The sequence below is a fragment of the Lissotriton helveticus genome, chromosome 5_1, assembly GCF_964261635.1.
Source record: "Lissotriton helveticus chromosome 5_1, aLisHel1.1, whole genome shotgun sequence".
NCBI classification, from domain to species: domain Eukaryota; kingdom Metazoa; phylum Chordata; class Amphibia; order Caudata; family Salamandridae; genus Lissotriton; species Lissotriton helveticus.
Genome location: NC_136065.1, coordinates 50,639,594 through 50,660,553, shown reverse-complemented (window position 1 = coordinate 50,660,553; position 20,960 = coordinate 50,639,594). Strand labels below are relative to the sequence as shown.

The following is a 20,960-nucleotide window of genomic DNA, read 5'->3' as shown; positions in this document are numbered from 1 at the left end:
ACCAAGGGTACAATTATGATTAAAACCAAAATAAAATTAGCATATTTCAGGGGGTGCACATTGAGTTACAGGTGCACACTGCCACTTTCAAAAAGGATCCCACCCGGAAGATTAGCTCTTCATCTTCCAAAGCAATAGCCTTCCCATATGCTGCCTTGTGATCAATCACAGGTACAGCCTTAAAATATGGTATCAAAAACCTTTTGGTATGTATTAAATAGTAACTACAAAAGAATAAAAAATGCAACATAGATTGTTTATATTGACTATTACAGGGACATGACAAATAATCAAGGTTAGGGTTGTACCCCACAGGAAAGCAGAGCATGAATTTCATTGTATCAATCCTCAACCGAAAAAGTAAACCCCTTTCCCAACGGCCAATAGGTTTCAGGAAATAGCTAGATGGAGCGTGGGAGATGTTCTCAATATGCATATATCTAGCAACAGGGGTTTTCTGAATCTCTTTGTCGTGTCTAACATTTCTATATGATGCATATAAAGCGGTTTGAAGTGTTTTCTTAGTTATAATGGCAGAATCTGAAGAATTTACGCTAGTTAGGCTTTTGTGAACAGCAGCTAACCAAGGTATTTCCATGCCCCTATCACATTTTAACCAGTCTAATATAAGCTCCCTAGTTAGTTGTGCCAATGGATGTTTCCAGGCTGTGAGCCAAAATAATGCAGGGCAAGCCTAAATATAATCTTCGATGTATGGCAAATTACGTTCACTGTGGCAAGCATACTGTGAGGAGGAAATGGATTTTACGGCAAAATCTGTTCTCTTCTCCCTAACAAAAGGGACAGCTACATAGTCAATGAGTGAACAGAAAACAGTAGATTTAAGTGTAAAATGTGTGGAAATCTCATTCTCAATTCTTCCATTGAGTATTACGAATGACTTTTTTCTTAGTACTTCAAAAGGAGAACACCTTTTTTATGAGTTTTACTATTGAGAGGGAAGATTGAAGGTCTAATTTTTAATGCTACATCTTTGTCCTCATTTTCAAATAACCTAAGGGCATGGGTGGATACTGTGGCATAAAGTCACCAACCAATATTATGTATTTACATTTAATTCACTCCCTAATGCCATAGATAAAGGTGAAAAATGTGGTTACTTGACATGCACCGAGTTGGTGGGGATATATGCGTTCACCACCAAAAGATACTCGTTGGTATCTTGACGTCCTTGTAGTATATTTTTATGGCAAGGATTAAATTCCAATCATGGACAAAATGACTGCAAGTCAATTGAAATTATTGTTCAAAAGAAATGCAACCCCACACTTTTGCATGCCCCCTCTTGGAGGGGATTGTGACACACCTTAAAACAAAGCACCTTTCTAGCACAAAACAGTTAGTTGACCAAGTTTACTGGGTGCTTATTGTATCGGCCAGCAGATTGTTCAGAAACACCATTTATTACCATCACTCAGATGTTCTGCTGTATTTCACAAAAGCAGTCTTTAGCTTTGGCCATTACTAGGTGTGTCTATTGCTGTTTAACCCCATGGCACTCTTACAATTAAGATTAACTTCTTTAAAATAGCATCTCCCTGTCTCATCTTCTGTATCCAGAGCGTTCCACCACCCCTCCTATCCTGGCAGCGATACACTCCTACCCTCTTTACCAGAGACAGCAGCAGAATTGTTATATTCTCATTTAGCATAGATTACAGTGATGGTGATACTGTGAGGTATGAAGGCCAAAATGTCTCACCAAAAGATTTTGGGGAAGAAGATTCTGCTATCCTTCTCCTCCTAAAGGGAAATTAAATTGATGACTTGACTGTGTAGCATGTCAACATTTTATAGGATTATTCTTAATACCACTTTTAAATTGAAAATTACTCTGCCCTCCTAGATGCCCATGAGTTCTCAATTGGCATGAGGCAAATAATAATTCTTTGAGCCATCTGCCATTCATCAATATTAGTAAAGCACTCTAAGATTTCTTGGTCAAGATGCCAATACATTTCAATGAAAAAGGCACATTCAAAACATTATACAAGATGTTAGCCCTCACTTTTTCTCAACTATAAAATATATTGTCCACCACATTGTAGGAAAATATCTTAACTTGTAGATTCAGGGAGAAGGAGGAGACAGCTGGGGGAAGATCTCCATTTGGAGAGGCCAGGATATCCTCAGCCTGTTGCCACGATGAATGGCTGGTAGCCTGTTGTGGGGAAGAACAACCATCCTTTCCAACATTGGAACATTGTCTTCGTTCTCAACTTTTTAAAAAGTTTTGTATAGCGCTAGCTAGACCCGCAGGTATCAGAGCGCTTCACATACATATTGTTCAAAACCGAAGGGCCTTACATTACCTAGAAGGCTGACAGTAAGTAGGAAAAACAAGGATAAAGAATACAGCATGAACAATAAATAAGTGTGCAACGGAGGGGGAGAGAAAAAAAGAAAACAAGGTGAATTAGTATAGTCCAATCACCAACAATCCTTGAATGGGAGTCAATTCGGGATATTGAGGTCTAGGTTAGTTGACGTTGTTCAGGCAAGTATTTGTTAAGGAGATGGAGTTTGAGGTCCCTTTTGAAACAGGAGAAGGAGGGGTTGCATCTGAGGACTCCAGGGAAAGCGTTCCATATCCTGGGAGAGTTGCCAGAAAAAGAACGGTATTTGGGTGGTTTTCTTTTTCATTTTTGGCGGAATGAGAAGGAGTGAGTTGGAGCTTCTCAGTGTTCTGGCTTGACCTGCTCTTACCAGTTTGTTGTTCAGGTAGTTGGGGGCCGGAGAGTGGAGAGTTTTGTATGCGATGCAGGCCAGCTTGTAAATACATCTCCCTTCCATGGGAAGCCATTTGAGGGAGTTGAGAGCTGGAGTGATGTGATCAAATCTTTTTACTCCAGATACAAGTCGAGTGGCCATGTTCAGCACTGCCCTTAGAGGGGCTAGGTGAGCTTTTGGAGTCCCTGTAAGGATGTCGGTCCCGTAGTCGATTTTAGAGAGAACCAGGGATTGAACTACTGTCTTGAGGTCATCATGGGGAAGAAAAGGTTTCAATTTCTTGAGGTGTTTTAGAGAGAAAAGAGCACTTTTTGCAGAGTTTTTGATGTGGGCCTCCATTGATAGGTTCTTGTCAAGGGTGATGCCTAGAGACTTAACTGAGTCGGATAGAACGAGGGGGCAGTTTAGGGCAACCAGATTCTTGAGCCACTCTTGGATAGGACAATGGCTGCTTTTTGGAGAGAATAGGATCAGTCCCGTTTTATCTGGGTTGAGCTTTAAGTGATTGAAGTTGAACCAAGTTTGGATCTCCGTTAGAGTGGTATTGAGGTGCTGGATGTCATCGGGGGACTTGATTTTGAAATAGATTTGGGTGTCATCCGCGTAAAGGTGGTAACTCACTCCAGCTTTTTTCAAGATGATTGTGAGGGGCTCCATGAAGAGATTGAAGAGGGACGGGGAGAGGATTGAGCCTTGTGGTACCCCAAGTGTGACTTTAGTTGGCTTCGAGAGACAGGATTTGATTTTAATATGTTGCGAGCGATGCTGGAGGAATGAGGTGAACCATTTGAGTAGGGTACCATTTATGCCGGAGCGCTTCGACAAGGTCTCTAGAAGAGCTGGATGATTAACTTTGTCGAATGCAACAGATAGGTCAATAAGGATGAGTAGGCAGGCATCACCATCATCTACGGCTTTGCGAATGTCATCCGAGACGTTGAGTATGGATGTTTCAGTGCTACAGCCTTTCCTGAATCCCGATTGAAAGGTGTGAAGGAGGTTGAACTCATCAATGTGTTTATTGAGTTGGTGGAGAACACATGACTCCAATGTTTTTGCAAGGAATGGGAGGTTTGAGATAGGTCTGAGGTTGTTCAGATCATTAGGGTCGGCCCCTGGTTTCTTGAGAATGGGTGTTATTTGTCCTAGTTGAAGGGAGTCTGGGACACAGCCTGAGGTGAGAGAGGTGAGCCCAGTTACTGATTCCATTGACAAAAGCTCTAAGAAATTTTTCAGGGAGAAGAACAGCTCATTCGCCTTCAAAATGGAGGCTTGTTGTTCCTTTTCTGATAATACAGAGAACCAGCTTATGGTCCAAACTTCCTGAATCGAGAGCTAGACAGAGGTACCCTACTTGATTTACCCTGTTGGACAACTGGTTGTGAGGGACAGCAAAAGATTCCCTCCCGCTTTCTTTACATGGAAGTGGGGGGGGGCACCAGGTAGTAATATCCGATAAAACCCTTTTATCCTGGGTCTAGGGGATCACTGACATAATATCGACGACACAAATATCGAGATACACAAATATCGAGTCAAAAATATCGATTGACAAAATATCGACTCCCTATCTTCAAACAGGTAAGTACCAAAATATCGACTCCAAAATATCGACTTACAAAAATATAGACTGTCAAAATATCGATTTTTTTAAATGTCTTAAAATTAAGTTAAAACTAATATAGTAATAAATATATTTAATATAAACTTAGAAATAATTATTAAAAAAATGTAATTTTAATAAATAATTTATATAATTAAAAAAATTATATCACCAAAAATTACACACACACATATACATATATATATATATATATATATATATATATATATATATATATAAAAACATATTATTAAATAAACATATATAACATTTTAGAAAATGTTTAAAATTTATTGTTACAACTATAGTGAGTTCAACATTAGCAAAAGTGTTGGATAGCGTAGAGGTAAAATTTACTACTCCCACTCCAGTGGGTGCAACAGTAGGGAAAGCGCTGGATAGCGTAGAGGTTAAAATTACTATTCCCACTCCAGGGATGTATGACGTTACAACGCATACTTTTACAACGCCTACCATTACAACAAAACTTTTACAACGCAAAAACTTTTACAACGCATACATTTACAACGCAAGATTTTACAACGCATATACCTTTACAACGCATACCATTACAACATAAGTATTGGTAAGTATATAATAATTTTTTTAATATAAATTAATAAAAAATATTATAATTTAATTTAATATAATTTAATTTTATTAAATAAATGTAATTTAAATGTAATTTTACTTTATTTTTACAAAGTACCCCTGTACCCCAAAAACCCAAAACTGACCCTGAACCCTAAAAATACCCCTTTACCCATAAACTGAAAACTGACCCTGAACCCTAAAAATACCCCTTTACCCGAAAACTGACCCTGAACCCTAAAAATACCCCTTTACCCCAAAAACTGAAAACTGACCCTGAACCCTAAAAATACCCCTTTACCCAAAAACTGAAAACTGACCCTGAACCCTAAAAATACCCCTTTACCCCAAAAACTGAAAACTGACCCTGAACCCTAAAAATACCCCTTTACCCTAAAACTGAAAACTGACCCTGAACCCTAAAAATACCCCTTTACCCAAAAACTGAAAACTGACCCTGAACCCTAAAAATACCCCTTTACCCAAAAACTGAAAACTGACCCTGAACCCTAAAAATACCCCTTTACCTACAAACTGAAAACTGACCCTGAACCCTAAAAATACCCCTTTACCCCAAAAACTGAAAACTGACCCTGAACCCTAAAAATACCCCTTTACCCAAAAACTGAAAACTGACCCTGAACCCTAAAAATACCCCTTTACCCAAAAACTGAAAACTGACCCTGAACCCTAAAAATACCCCTTTACCCCAAAAACTGAAAACTGTCCCTGAACCCTAAAAATACCCCTTTACCCCAAAAACTGAAAACTGACCCTGAACCCTAAAAATACCCCTTTACCCAAAAACTGAAAACTGACCCTGAACCCTAAAAATACCCCTTTACCCAAAAACTGAAAACTGACCCTGAACCCTAAAAATACCCCTTTACCCAAAAACTGAAAACTGACCCTGAACCCTAAAAATACCCCTTTACCTACAAACTGAAAACTGACCCTGAACCCTAAAAATACCCCTTTACCCCAAAAACTGAAAACTGACCCTGAACCCTAAAAATACCCCTTTACCCAAAAACTGAAAACTGACCCTGAACCCTAAAAATACCCCTTTACCCAAAAACTGAAAACTGACCCTGAACCCTAAAATTAAAATATTTATCAATTAATCAATTATAATTAATTACCAATTATATTTTAATTAATTACCAATTAATAATTAATTAACAATTAATTTTTAAAAAATATCAATAAATAAATTAACATATTTAATTAATTATAATTAAATTACTTCCCACCCTATTCCCCTATAAACCCACAACCCGCTACAGAAAATAAATTACTAAAATTAAAATATTTATCAATTAATCAATTATAATTAATTACCAATTATATTTTAATTAATTACCAATTAATAATTAATTAACAATTAATTCTAAATTATTATCAATAAATAAATTAACATATTTAATTAATTATAATTAAATTACTTCCCACCCTATTCCCCTATAAACCCACAACCCGCTACAGAAAATAAATTACTAAAATTAAAATATTTATCAATTAATCAATTATAATTAATTACCAATTATATTTTAATTAATTACCAATTAATAATTAATTAACAATTAATTCTAAATATATATCAATAAATAAATTAACATATTTAATTAATTAGAATTAAATTACTTCCCACCCTATTCCCCTATAAACCCACAACCCGCTACAGACTTATATTACACAAAAAATAAAAATTATTATTAACTTACCTTAAATTCGATATTTTTGTTGTCTATATTATGTCTAGTCGATATTATGTCCATTCTATATTTTTGATTCGATATTATGTCCATTCTATTCGATATTAATTTTCTCTAGTCGATATTTTTGTTGTCTATATTATGTCTAGTCGATATTATGTCCATTCTATATTTTTTACTCGATATTCTGTCCAGTCGAAATAATTGACTCGATATTATGACTGTACACCGGGTCTAGGACTTTAATATGGTCAGGAGAGAATCTAAAATAGGATCTGAATTGCTGACTGATTTTTTCTAGTGAGCCAAATTAGAGGGCAGAACTCTCTCTAAACACTGTAATGATTCAGAGTACTGATTGGATTAGAGCAGATTTATCTCCAGTGATAGAGTAGCAGACGTCTTTCAAGTGGTAAAGAGATTCTCAGTGTAATGTTAAAGAGTTGCATCCTAGGCTGAGGGATGTGGCCCAAAGGAGTGCTTACCTCACAGGTGATGCAGTTGATATGCAGTGGTGGCTGCTCCCGAGAAGCCGCAGTGGGGCGTGGATCGGGGAAGTGGGGAAGGCGGGTAAAAAACAAATCACTTATCCGCCAGCTGTCCATCCGGCCGCCACCTCTCCACCGTCCTCTCTGTCTACTTCCTGGCTTCTTCTGTGGAAACAGTAGACACCCGTGCTCCCAGCATCCCCATAGCCAATCACAACTCTGCAATGCAGCGTTGTGATTGGTCTGAGTGCCGTGCTTCGGTGCTCAGACAGGGAATGAGGGCCTGAGCATGTTCTCCATGCAGGTTGTAATCCAGCCTGCACGGAGAACATGCAAAGAACGCATGAAAGGCAGGTAAAACACTCATGTGCACTTACATAGTGCACCCCACTCCTCCCACTGCTCTGAGAGCAAATTCACCCCACTCCTTACTTGGAGTTATTATTAGTTTCTTTTTCCTTTTTTTCACTGCCAAAAGCAGTGGGGCAACGCTTCACCTCCTTGGCAGAGGAACCGCCACTGATTGATATGCTATGATGCTGGTTAAGGTCAATAACTAGGTCAAGGAGAGTAAAGTCTCCTGTCGGAGGTGCTTGTTCCATGATCTCAAGGCTCTTAGAGTTCATGCACGCACACTCGCCATCGGATATCTCTTTGAGTAGATATGTTTTCTGGATCCTCTCCACGCTGCACCGCCGGCTCTGCTTCCCAGTACCAGCATCCGCTCATGTGATTACCACATATAAATTGGTCCTTAGGTATGAACCTGGCATTAATAAGTTGCCACGTTGCCCAGACGGTAAAAACACATGTTAAGAAGGCCAAATAAAAGACAAAAAATACAGGAACATTGCCACTGTCACGTAAATTAGTCATCCCCGCCACATAATTCTAGTGGCCCGGGATATACACTGACAAATATCACTTAGAAGTACACTCTCCATTTTAGTGGTCCTCGTTTACTAGCCTGGATTCAGCGCGCGATTCAACATTATGTTCCTGTAAACTGAATTTCAGCATATCATTTATATCATCTCTGGTTCTCATTTATTGGCTTGGGGGGGGGGGAGGGAGGTAAAACTGTGCTCATATGAACAACATTTCACTATAAGAAAAATCCTTTTCCAGAGTGCTGTAAGGTCTGTGTAGGCAGGCAAAGCCCATGGGACTCATAACTACTTTAAAAGGATTGGAACACAGGCAAATGCCAATGAAAACAATACAATCTGTTGAATGGGAATTACTACTGAAAATAACTCTTTGCAGTCTTCTAGTTCATGACGTGGTGTTCATTATATCATTAGAGATAACAACCAACTTTATGAAAGACCTTCCTAATGCTTAAACAGCCCCCCTAAACTCCCCCAGACACACTTTGACTTTGATGGGTCTATCTGTTGAGGGGCAGCATGACTCTGGGGCGCAGCTGCATGGCAAATATCTGTCACACCAGGACCACATAGTAATATGCTGCAGTGATACTTCCAATAGTCCTTTGTTCTGATTTGCTGTTGGGGAGCTGTGAGCTTTACTCTTGTGAATTACATTTCAGTGTATGGTGTCTGTTGTCCATGGTTCCCTTTTAACTGTGGGGTAGAAGAAGGGAGATGATGACTCATATAAGTGTGAATTCAGTGGATGCTCTTAGCGTTCACCCCCAAATGGGGAAAGTGGCAATGCAACTAATGTGAATGTTGTGTTTGATATGTACCAGTGTGTGCTCACATCTTCATCATGAGATAGAAACATTCCAAAGTAGATTGTGTCTGATATTTCTCTTCTCCCCTCAGGAGCCTCAGCCTGTGACCTGGAGAAGGAAAGAGGTAAATGACATATTAGTGAATTTTAATATTTATGAGCTAAATATGAAATCTGTGGAGATGGGGTCAAGTGTAAGAACATATGTTTTGATATGCTTTCACACTGAAGGAAGGACTACTTTTTAGAGGTGTTAGAAACTCATTTAGTTTGCTTTTGTATAAATAAGTGGCATTTCATAAGAATCATGCAAGATTATGCATAATTAAATGATATACAAATCTGCTAATTTGCGCTAAATGTTAGGGTAAAATTAGTAACAGCGTAAATTTTTGTATGTGAGGGCATCATTTGTGCTAAAAAAATAGTGCCAAAAAAGCACCATGAACAACACCCATTGTGTTCTGTTGTTCCTGTGTTTTCACTGTATATTTTAAACAGGATTCGCATGACACCTCAAATGTAGTGGCATCAAAAAACAAAGTGATCGATGGAATGCTTGAATTACTCTCAGGCACTGGCGATCGCTCTGGGCCACATCCCAATCTATAATTTCCCCCCACCATGCCACCTCAGTTGGGACCCAATCATATGCAGATCATTTTTTACCCTCATCCAATCAGGACAGTCCAGCTGGAACTGTGAGGCTAGGACCTCCCTCAACCGGAAAACAAGCGGCCCAGGACCTGTTTTGCCATTATTATGGGCTCGACAGCCAGGTATAGCTTGATTCCAGTAGCACAGAGAGCACTGGACCCATGTCTGGGTATACCAGTCACACTTAGGGCATCAAAAGCAAAGCTTTGGATGAAAAGCTTGAATTCATCTAAGCCACTGGCTATCTCTCCGGGCCGCATCCCAATCTTTCATTTCAAGGCCGCCATGTCACTCTCATTTTGTACCCAGCCATTTGCAAACCAGTCTTGACTCTGCTTCAAACAGTCCAGACGGAACTGCCAGGCCAGTTCCTCCTGAGAGTGGATCTCAAGCAACCCAGGACCGGTTTCACCCTTATTATGGGCTCATCAACCATCAACACCTTGATTTCGGTGACACGGTGAGCACAGAACATCGTCGGGGCACACCTGTCACACTTAGGTCATCATATAACAAAGTGACTTATGGAATGCTTGAATTAATGCCATTCAGTGGCGATTATTCTCATCCATGTCCAAATCCATCATTTTTTACTCACCTGAGGCAAGACCCAAATGTGCAAATCAGTCTTGACCCTGCTCCAATCAGAACAGTCCAGTTCCAACTACCAGGGCAGGACCTCCCTTAACTGGGAAGAAAGCAACCGAGGACTGGTTCTGCCTTCATTATGGGCTTGTCAGTCAGGTATACCTTGATTCCGGTGGCACAGTAAGTACTGGGATCCACATTGAGGCATACCGGTCACATTTAGGTTATCAAAAAACAAAGTGATGGGTGGAATGCCTGAATCAATCTCAACCACTTGTGATCGCCCTGGACAGCATCCCAATCCATTGTTTTTCGCTCACCATGCCACCTCAGTTTAGACCCAGCCATTTTCAAATTAGTTTTGACCCTGCTCCAATCAGAACAGGCCAATCAGAATTGCCAGGTCTGCACTTGCCACAGGAAGGCGTTCCATGGGTGGAGCGTGGGTGCCTGCGTTGGCACAGTAAGATAGCAGTAATGCGTCTTATCTAAGTAGATATGTTGCATTCCTGTCATCTCCCTGCAACACTGTGTAGTAAGGTGTCTTGCTGTGTTGTGCTGTGTGACTTGTTAGCAAATCTGGCACTAAATACATACAGGCTAGGGATATAAAAAGAAACCTAGGTAATATAATCATACAGGCTAGGGATATAAAAAGAAACCTAGGTATTATAATCATACAGGCTAGGGATATAAAAAGAAACCTAGGTATTATAATCATACAGGCTGGGGATATAAAAAGAAACCTAGGTGTAATAATCATATAGGCTAGGGATATAAAAAGAAACCTAGGTATTATAATCATACAGGCTAGGGATATAAAAAGAAACCTAGGTATTATAATCATACAGACTAGGGATATAAAAAGAAACCTAGGTATTGTAATCATACAGGTTATGGATATAAAAAGAAAGCTAGGTATTATAATCATACAGGCTAGGGATATAAAAAGAAACCTAGAAATTATAATTGTTCCTAGTCCCTCATGCTACACATATGAGTTGAGTTGAGTTGAGGGAGAATTTGTATAGCGCTACTATGCCCAAGGGCGTCAAGGCGCTAAAGATGGAATAAAAGGCTGTGTGGTGGAGAGGTGGGGGGAAAGGTCAGTGGTAGGCCTCCCTGAAGAACCAGGTCTTCAGAGCCTTTCGGAAAAGGGGGTGGGAGGTGAGTTCCTTAATCTCAGCCGGAAGAGTGTTCCAGATTTTAGGAGCGCAGGAGCTGAAAGCTCTGTCGCCCCATCTGGCTTTGCTGGTTTTAGGAACAGACAAAAGATGTTTGTTAGCTGAACGAAGTGCCCTGCCGGGGGCATACGGGTTCACCAGGGGTTTGATGTCTTCAGAGCCGAACCCGATGGGTGAGACATAGAACCTTGAACTCTATTCTGGCCTGAATAGGAAGCCAGTGAAGGTCCTTCCTAATAAAGGTGGCTGAGGCGAGTTTCGGGGCATCAGTAACAAACCGAGCTGCTGCGTTTTGAACTGTTTGCAGACGCTGTATCTGGGATTTGTTAATTCCCAGGTACAACGAGTTACAGTAATCTAGCCTTGAGGAGATTAGGGCCGTCGTAACCAATTTACGGGCATCGGTGGAAAGATAATGTACTAATCTCCTCAAGGATCTAAGGACACCACAGCAGGTAGAGGTCGTTCTGCTGACTGGTTTTTGGAAGGAGAGTTTGGTATCAAAGATAACGCCTAGGTTCCGAGCAGACTGAGAGGGCGATGGACAGGCTCCAAGGGAGGAAGGCCACCAGTTCATTGACCAGATCTCCTCCTTGCCTCCGAAGATCAGCACCTCTGTTTTTTCCCCATTCAATTTAAGGGAATTCCTCACCATCCAGTTTGCAACCGCTTCCATGCAATTCTTAAAGTTTCCGGCTGTAATATCGACGGATTGAGAAAGGGAGACCATAATCTGAGTGTCATTAGCATAGGAGAGAACTTCCAGCCCAAAAGATCTAACAAGCCTGGCTAGGGGTGTAACGCAAATGTTAAAGAGCATGGGGCTCAGGGACGAACCCTGAGGCCCCCCGCATTGCACAGGTTTAGCTGGGGAAAGAAAGTCCCCCAGCTTGACCCTCTGTGCACGGCCGTCCAGGAAAGATTTTAAGAGACTAAGTGCAGGTCCGTCCACTCCTATCTCCTTGAGCCGTTCGACTAAGATGGAGGGGGATAGGGTGTCGAAAGCGGCAGTAAGGTCGAGCAGGACCAGAAGAGTAGTCTGGCCACTGTCGACCTTAGCACGGATGTTATTGGTGACAACTGTCAGGGCGGACTCGGTGCTGTGAGACCTGCGAAAGCCGTGCTGAGAGGGATCAAGAAGGCTGGAGTTCTCCAAGAAGGCACTCAGATGGTGATTTACGTGGGCCTCTAGCATTTTTGCGGGTGCTGGGAGTAATGAGATAGGCCGAACATGTTTAAGGATCCTAGGGTCGAGCGAGGCCTTTTTAAGAAGGGGCTTAACTATAGCCCTTTTCCAGAGGGTCGGGAAAGCACCTTGATGGATGGCCAGAATAATGACTTCCAGGAACACAGGAAGTAGAACATCTCTGCACTCTTTGAAGACCTTCAGAGGGCAGGGATCAAGGGGAGAACCTGATTTAAGCCTATCCAAATACACATTGAGTTGCTCTAACGTGATCAGGGGGAAAGTAAGAGAGCTACCCTGTGGTGACTCTGTAGGGTCTTCTGTGGCAGGATAAGGTAGTGGGGCAGGGGGGATCCTAGTTCTTGGTTGCGAGCTTCTAAGCTGGAGTGAATGTCAGCTATCTTTGTGAGGAAAAAGGTGGATATCTGGTCACAAAGCTCCTGGGATTCTGTTACCGGATTAGGGGCTTGCAGGACTGATAAAGAGTCAACAATTTTGAACAGTTCCCTGGAGGAGGTGAGGGAGGCAGTCAATTTAGAAAAATGTAATTTCTTTTCTGCGAGCACCGCAGTTTTATACTCTTTGAGTAAGAGTGTGTGTTTGGTCTACTCATCTGGATCTAGATTGACTCTCCAGAGCCTCTCTTGTCTCCTACATCCCCGCCTCAGTGATCTAAGACTATCAGAGTACCAAGGGGCCGAGGGACGCTTCCTAGTGGAATAAGTCTGTTTAACCGGAGCCAGTTCATCCACCGCTTTTAGAATAGCATTATGCAGATCAGAAGCTGCGGAGTCAATATCATTTGTAGGTAAATGGGGTTGGGTGGGCAAAAGAGGAGCTAATAGATGACTATTTAACGCTCTGAAGTTTCTTTTAGATTCCCACATACAGGAATTTGCTAAGGGGATGGGATGGCTGGGATGTGTAAAATCCAGAGGGATGGCCGTGTGGTCTGACCAAGACAGAGGAAGGGGGATCCCGGACTCTCCCCTGGGGTCATTAGTGAAGACCCCGTCCAGGGTGTGACCGGCTAAGTGTATGTAGTTTACAATGTGGGTCAGACAACTCCTATAGCTTAAAATTTACATTTGTGTTCCTCAGTCGAAGCCCACTTCACTCTCATAAAGAAAATTCTTGCTGTAGTGCACATGGCCAAATTGATGGAGTGCTGGGCTCGTCATGAGCATGGAAAGGGTTAACTAGCCAGTAGTCAAATCTATTTTTTCAATGTTATCTCCGTGAAAGTCAATGATGGCATGAAGTCATATTCAACTACCATTGTCAGAGCAGTTATGTTTGGAGAGTTCAGAATCTGTAATAAACTTTGAAAAGCAAAAATCTGAATTTGAGCGGTGCTCTTTTGACCTTTCCCATGAGTTGTGGATTGACCTCTTACAGCCATCCAAGCCCCTAGAAATTTGTAGGAAGAAGCCCTCTAGAGTTTCTTTGTTTAAAAACCATGAGCTATTTTCAGTGGAATCTAATACAGCACTTGTGATGTCTGAAAGACCTGTTGTAATCTCTTCTGTAGGTTTTTGACACACCCAGTATTGCCATTTGCTCAATGCTGGGCCATTCAGAAATACTGCCTTCTTATTGGTGCATTTGTTGTACTTGTCCCTCCTGTGGGTGTCTGGTTGACGCCCAGGCGATTTCACTCATTGTTCTTCCAGGTGAACCATCACTACGGGAGAATGGTTCCTCCTGGTCGGCCATTCCTTCTCAGGTGTGCTGTTCACTTTTATTTCGGCAGCTCGGCATCCGTGTGCATCATTTTGTAGTCCTTTGTTTGTTTCGTTTTTTGATGTTCAGCTCTGGCGCGTCATTCCGTAGTCCTTTGTTGGCTCCTACACGATTCTGGGCAGAGCTGGAAACACCCCACGGTACCAGGTACTGATGCTTCGGGCGGCTAGATGCTGCATTGCCACCCGCCTCTCTCTGACCCAGTCTCAGTCCCAGCCACCCTCTCAATGGGGTCCCTGCGAGGCTCGGATGATGTCTTTGTGGTGGTCCCTTTCCACAATAGGAGTCGTCACCGGTATTTAGACAGGCCTGCACACACACTTTACTGCAGGCCTTTTCAAAGGCGGACACGACAATAAACGTGGCGCTCTTACTGATCTCTTAATGAGACAGGAGACACATCTGCTCTCATCCCAGTGTGTCCTTTCTTATTTTCTGTAAATGTATTTGTTTTATTTATTTATTCCCATGTTCTGCTGACCACCTGTCGTCGGCTGCGTGTCAGTCAGCTCTCTTCCACACACACACTCTATTCCCCATTTGTGTAAAAAAAACTCAAAAAGGGGATTTGTAAACATAAGGCAACAGAAAGAGAAACATCCCCTCACTCAATTTCCTGCAGTGACGAGAAACATTTTACATTCTCGACAGAGGTGCCCTGCCGATAAGTTGAAGAATTTAAGCATCTTTTCAGTACATCATGGATTCCCTTTAAAACGAGAGCATTAAAAAATGCCATTTCTGCAGCTCGATGCCAGGTGGGAATTTTGTGGATGTCCAATAACAGGCAGCTCCCATGGCCCCAGCAGAGCACAAGAAAAAACAGCTCAACCTTATTCAAGAAGTCCATGTAAGGTCACGTTTACAAAAGGATCAGCTCCTCCGGGGAAGCAAAGAACTTTGCCTTTTCTTCCGGTTCAGAGCGGCTTTGCTGAATATTTAGTGAATGAGAAAGCTTCGTTTGAAGCATCTAGGGAACACCAGTGCAGAAAGCTTCCGTAGGAGGGGGATGTTAGACTCCCCCTTTCCACCAAGCCCTGGGACTGGGAGCCTGAAAGGAGCTCAGATGCTGACAGAGCCTGGCCAATGGGAGGGAAGGCAACTCAACATGACCTGCATCCTTCAGAAGACAACTCTAGACAGCCTCTACAAACAGAATAGGATATATTTCAAAGGCAGAAAGAACTGGCAAAAAACAGCAATCTGACACATTTGCAGTGTTCAGCAGAGTGATAATATTCAATATATCGCTCACAGTCGCTCACGTTGGTTTTTGTTTTGTTTTGCTGTACTTTACTAAGTTCTCTTAATTTATGTAGTTTCATAATCAAAACTCTGACATTATTAGGGTAACACGTTGCGTCGCATATGCAAAATTGAAAAATATAATCTAGGGCTTATGGGTGTCTCTCACTTTAGGCGCAGAGCATTCTATGTGTGAATATACAACACCTATGTAGAGCAAGGTGAATTTATACCGGTTACTGCCGAACTATTTGTAAAAGAAGGCTTTCTCATTAAGAAAGGGTAAGCCACTCTGAATGCTGAATTTCATTCAAAGAAAAGGGTGTGAGCTAATCATGTTTTTCTCTTGCTCTAATATTATTTTACACCGAGATTCAAGAGCCATATCAGAGCTGCTTCCTCTGAGTTCTCATGCTATATATATTTGTAGGCCGAGCCTCAACAGCGCTTGCGCTGTCTGTAAGACCTGTTGTAATCTCTTCTGTAGGCTTTTGGCACACCCATCATTACCATTCGTCCGTTGATGGGCTATTCAGACGCACCTTGATCTCTGTCTGAAAGATTGTATACTGGCAAATACCCCCTTTCTTGTTGCAGCATTTATGGGGTGCACAGCCACACTCAAGGCGTCAGTGCATTTATTTAGAGATTCTTTGTTCGGGGTAGGACCCCAAAGCTCGGTATACAATACTTACAGGCTGACTTTTTCCCCTTGCCACAGCTTCATTGCCTGCAGGCGAACAATATTCTTTCCAACACAATATCAAATAATCAGGTCCACTGTCATTACTCATGTGGGTTTACTTAATCTCTTGTGTACAACACACCCGTGCACGCCAGCAGCAGTGCACAGGCTGCAGTTAGTGTCTGCCTTGAGAGGCTTTGCAGTAGCTACTATGCTGAGATTGGGCCCGCAACCTCCCACAGTGCCCCTCTGCACCAGCACGCCAGCACTAGAGTCACTTCCGAGGCCTGTCAATGGAGATGCCAGGTTTTAAGCCACAGATGCGATCAGACCATGGTCTTCCCCCCGTTGTCATATAAAGAGCAGAGCTCAGAGTAGAACAATCAATTATGTTAGCATTATTGCACAATCATTTATCAACAGAGTAAATCAATAAAGGTAAAAAAACTGGACCCATTCATCAATTTTGAAGTATTTAGTATATATTAACAGTGTCAAAGGAATATTCAAACACTTTCTTTGTGTGCATATAGTAAAAGAAAATTCCATTTTCAATGCCAATAGCTCCAATTCTAACAAATGTGAGACCTACTGCATTTCCAATGCTTGTTGTTTAATGTTAAAGCAAAACAAGCACGAATCTTATTTAGCGTGGCCTATTTTGCAGTTACCTTACTCTTTAATCAGGTGTGTGAGTATATGTTTATTACAGTGTTTAGTAGAAGTGGTGGAATTCCCTACTTGGCCAAACTGGCTCACAGATGGCCTCCGACATTAAGAAATATTGTAAATCCAATGAATGGGGCGTATTAACATGAATAATGGTGATATAAAATGAAAAGGTAATGTGTATGTGGAGTTACAAGTAAAATGCCTGTTTTACATTTCTGTGGAGCCGTTGTTGTTAGCTGACCTTACTCCATGTTTAAGAGGGATGCTATGTTACATTTGAAATTATGTGGCACCACTGTGTCAGGCAAAATGAAGTTAAGGTATACTGTTTTGATGTTTAATTATGTAATTAAAGGTGATCCTTTCGAGTTGGAAAGTATGGCGTGTCACGTTCATGTATGACATGGCGTTTGCCAGACACTGAAACAACTATTTCCTCTCCAAACTTGATGAATAATAGAATTTCTCACTAACCTGAAATGTATTCTCCCAAAACTCAGATCATGGCACTGAGACACTATGAGAGACTCACTATTTAATGCTCCAGCAAGTTTAGCATATCATCTCAAAAAAGCATGAGGGAGTTAGTACGATAAGGACTCGACATTGATGTTCAAATTTTCTTGCTGTTTTCTCTCATCATGACAATATTTACCACATTTATTTTTATAGTCTGTGTTGTTAAATTTCAGATTTTATGTACTGAGTTACAAGTTTAAAATACATATTTTTCAATACATGTCCTGTTGCTTAGTAGTGTTGAGTGTGATATTCATTATTGAAGTGGAGGGGTTGGAATACACTGTGTCCTGAACTATCAGATATTGTAATGATTTGGCATTCCCCCATCTCAGGTTAGCATAATCAGAAACCTCAATTGGATTTCTTCCATTGGGTATTGGATAATGCTGCTGTGTTTATTAGCTAGCCTGATACCTAGTAGCTGAGGACTTATATTTTTATTGTGACTTTAATTTTAACATTTCTTTTCAGTTCTTGTAAGATTGATAACATTTTAGGGGCCGATTACGATGCAGTCTGTAAAGGCTCTGACCGACGGTCAGAACCTTCAGGGCTGCATTGTAATCAGCCCCTTGGTTTACTTTCCAACCGCCTAATTACAACCTATGTGGTCCGAAAGTTAACCGGCTTGTTGGCCCTCATAATCCTCAAGGGCAGGCATACCGGCCATTCGGATTACAATCCACAGTTCAGTTGTATTTCAACTATATCTCTTTTCAAATGCCCATTGTAACTAATTATAAAGTATTTCTTGTCAAGTTCTTATGGGTATTTTGACACTTGGATTTATTACAATTTAAAGGTACACTCCAATAAATATTTGAAATTTTGTCATGACATGACACAGCACAGTGTTCTGAATTTAGTTTGTCTGTCTCTAGTTTTACATATGTACTGTATATATTTAGTATGTATTGATGTACTTTTATGGTTGAAAACATTGAATAAAGTGTTTGATGATGAAACCTCAATTGAATTTCTTTCATTGGGTATTGGATAATGCTGCTGTGTTTATTACCTAGCCTGATACCTAGTAGCTGAGGATTTATATTTTTATTGTGACTTTAATTTTAACATTTCTTTTCAGTTCTTGTAAGATTGATAACATTTTAGGGGGCGGATTACGATGCAGTCCATAAAGGCTCTGACCGACGGTCAGAACCTTCAGGGCTGCATTGTAATCAGCCCCTTGGTTTACTTTCCGACCGCCTAATTACAACCTAGGTGGTCCTTAAGTAAACCGGCTTGTTGGTCCTCATAATCCTCAAGGGCATGCCTACCGGCCTTTCGGATTACAATCCACAGTTCAGTTTCCGGCATGGTTTCCATGCGGGCCTGTCCAACATGGAAACCATGTTGGAAAGTGTATTTGGAGGCACCCAGCAGGGCCCCATTGTACGTACGGCCTTCGGTGGAGGTCCGAGGAGGCACCTATGGTGCCCCTGTTATGACCTGCACCTTGTAGTGCCTGCCACAGGGTACAGGGATGAACAACACCTCACTTTTCTCAATGGGAGCTTGTGTTACGGCCGGTTTACACCATTGAGATAAGGGAGTATGTTACGGAACAGCGTTCGGTCGCATTGTAATTAGCCGATCGGGACTGCCAACTGGAAGTCGGTCGCTCCCAGGAGCGGGATGGCTCACTCAAGATGGCCGCCGCAAGCAGGGAGTGACTGGGACGAGCTCCGGTCAATGGTACACTCTTTAGTGTTTTTCCCTGACCGGAGCGACCCCACCGGAACCCCCTCGCTGGAAGACTCTAGAGGGAGAAGGCTCGACTGTCCCCACAGGAACGAGCCCAGAACAAGGAAGGCTCAAGGATCGCTAGCTGGCTGCTAGACCACAGATCCGGAGGCTGAAGGTACATGCCCTTGCCCGCTCCCGATCTGCTGCTCTGCTTCCCTACCGCGGCGCCCCCCCCCCGTGTTCAGTTGCTCACTTACCGGGGCGGAGGGGTACTTGATGTGGCTCCCGGACCAACGCAGGCTCTCCTGCCCGGCATCTACCCCATAAGGCAGCTCTCCCCTCTCCGGTCGATGCCTGTCCTCAAGATGGCGGCTCGACCCGAGTAGAAAACGTCTCAAAGCGACTCGGCCCATGCTGCCCTTCCTCTGGACCCCAGCAACGACTACCGGACGCCGCAATCACTCGACTCCCTCCTCAAATATTAATTAACTTTACCCGGCCCCCAGGAAAGTTCCTACTCGTCCCTCACCTCGGGATGCCTGGACCCAAGATGGCCACCATGTCAGACATCCCAACACATTCGAGGAGATTCCGATCGTGAATCGCACCACGGACAAGATGCAAGGACTTCCCTGCTTGACACCAGGTTCAGAAGGCACATTTACCCCTCTGCAGGCGCTTACCCACTCGACTTGCAAGCTCCAGCTCATTTCCCCCTTGCATAAGGCTGCCTGGCTTCAAGATGGCCGCCACTTTGGACATTACTACAAAGCAAACTAGCTTCTGACCATGAAGCATCACTACCGGCCCCCAAAACAGCAACTCGACATTAAAACAAAAGACATGTTGGCACGTTTAGAGTACTACGCACGCCCAATGCCACAAACGGAGGGTACTTTGACCGCTCTCTAAGGCACAACACGCTCTCCACACAATCTCCAATTCTGTTATCCACTGCTAAGAGCTGCCTAGCACTAATATGGACATCACCTCTGATCAAAGGAGCTTCGGAGCAAAACACACTCCTCTGGACCCCTGCTACGCCGCCCTTCGCCTCTGCCGCAACCTAAATATCACGCCTTAAGCAAGAAGCTCAACGCAATAGTGCATTCTCCAATCATCAAGAGCACCTTACTCTTTAGACATACAACCTCTAACCACCCAGGACACTCCAGTTGAACAACAAACCATTCCCCTAATTTGCTCCAGGATGCCTCCGACCTTGAGCTCAGTCATGCAGTCCTGCCTGTTACAGAATCCCCTTTCCCCTCTCGGTCAGAACACCTACACCATAACTTTCCCACAAAAACTCTCCTTCAAAGCAAAAAAACGCTTTAAACAGAATCTAATTAGGCAACATCCCGAAACACTCATTGTGGACACCTACCACTGCTCATCAAGAGGGCAAAGAAAAATGGACTTCATCTTTCACACCTTAAGACCGGACCTATGGGTTACCACTTTTAACTCACTCCTCCCTGTCTCAAAAACCACCCTCACAGAACATAACCGGAAACTAACTATCTCCCCCCTCAACCAACAGTCTCTCTCTGGAGACATCACCATCACCATTTTCCTGAATGGCACCATTCTTATTCAGGCAAAAGATGAAAACCTAGAGTTCTTTGGCTCCCTCTTCCCCACTCTAAAGACGGCTACTGCTCTCTACGCTTACCAGCCATGCACCTCCCCCCCAGTGGCTCCAGTCAAACCCCCAAGCCGCAAAGCAGGCTTCCCTCACCTCCTCGTGCACCACCACCCATGCCTACTCATGTCACCAGCCATTCACCTCCCCCAGCCTCGTCCTTTAATTCACCTCACCCCACGGCCACCTCCACTTCCTCCCTACCTCACAGAACTCTGCACCCCCCTCCCTCCTTTCCATCTTCCAATCCTCCGGACACCCCCTTCCTCCCTACCTCCCAGAACACTAGCGCGCACCA

The 20,960-nt window shown here is 42.6% G+C and overlaps 1 protein-coding gene across 7 annotated transcripts in view; it reads left to right on the top strand.

Moving 5' to 3' along the window:
- Nucleotides 1-20,960, top strand: part of LOC144754122 (butyrophilin subfamily 3 member A3-like) — a 600,119-nt gene that overhangs the window by 83,787 nt on the left and 495,372 nt on the right. For 6 of the 7 annotated variants that reach the window (XM_078641692.1, XM_078641691.1, XM_078641694.1 and 3 more), the window contains exon 4: nucleotides 8,939-8,971. The exons of the other annotated variant lie outside the window; for it this stretch is intronic. In XM_078641692.1, coding sequence (XP_078497818.1) covers nucleotides 8,939-8,971 — 33 coding nt within the window. The remainder of the gene's footprint in view (nucleotides 1-8,938; nucleotides 8,972-20,960) is intronic. 7 annotated transcript variants of the gene reach the window in all.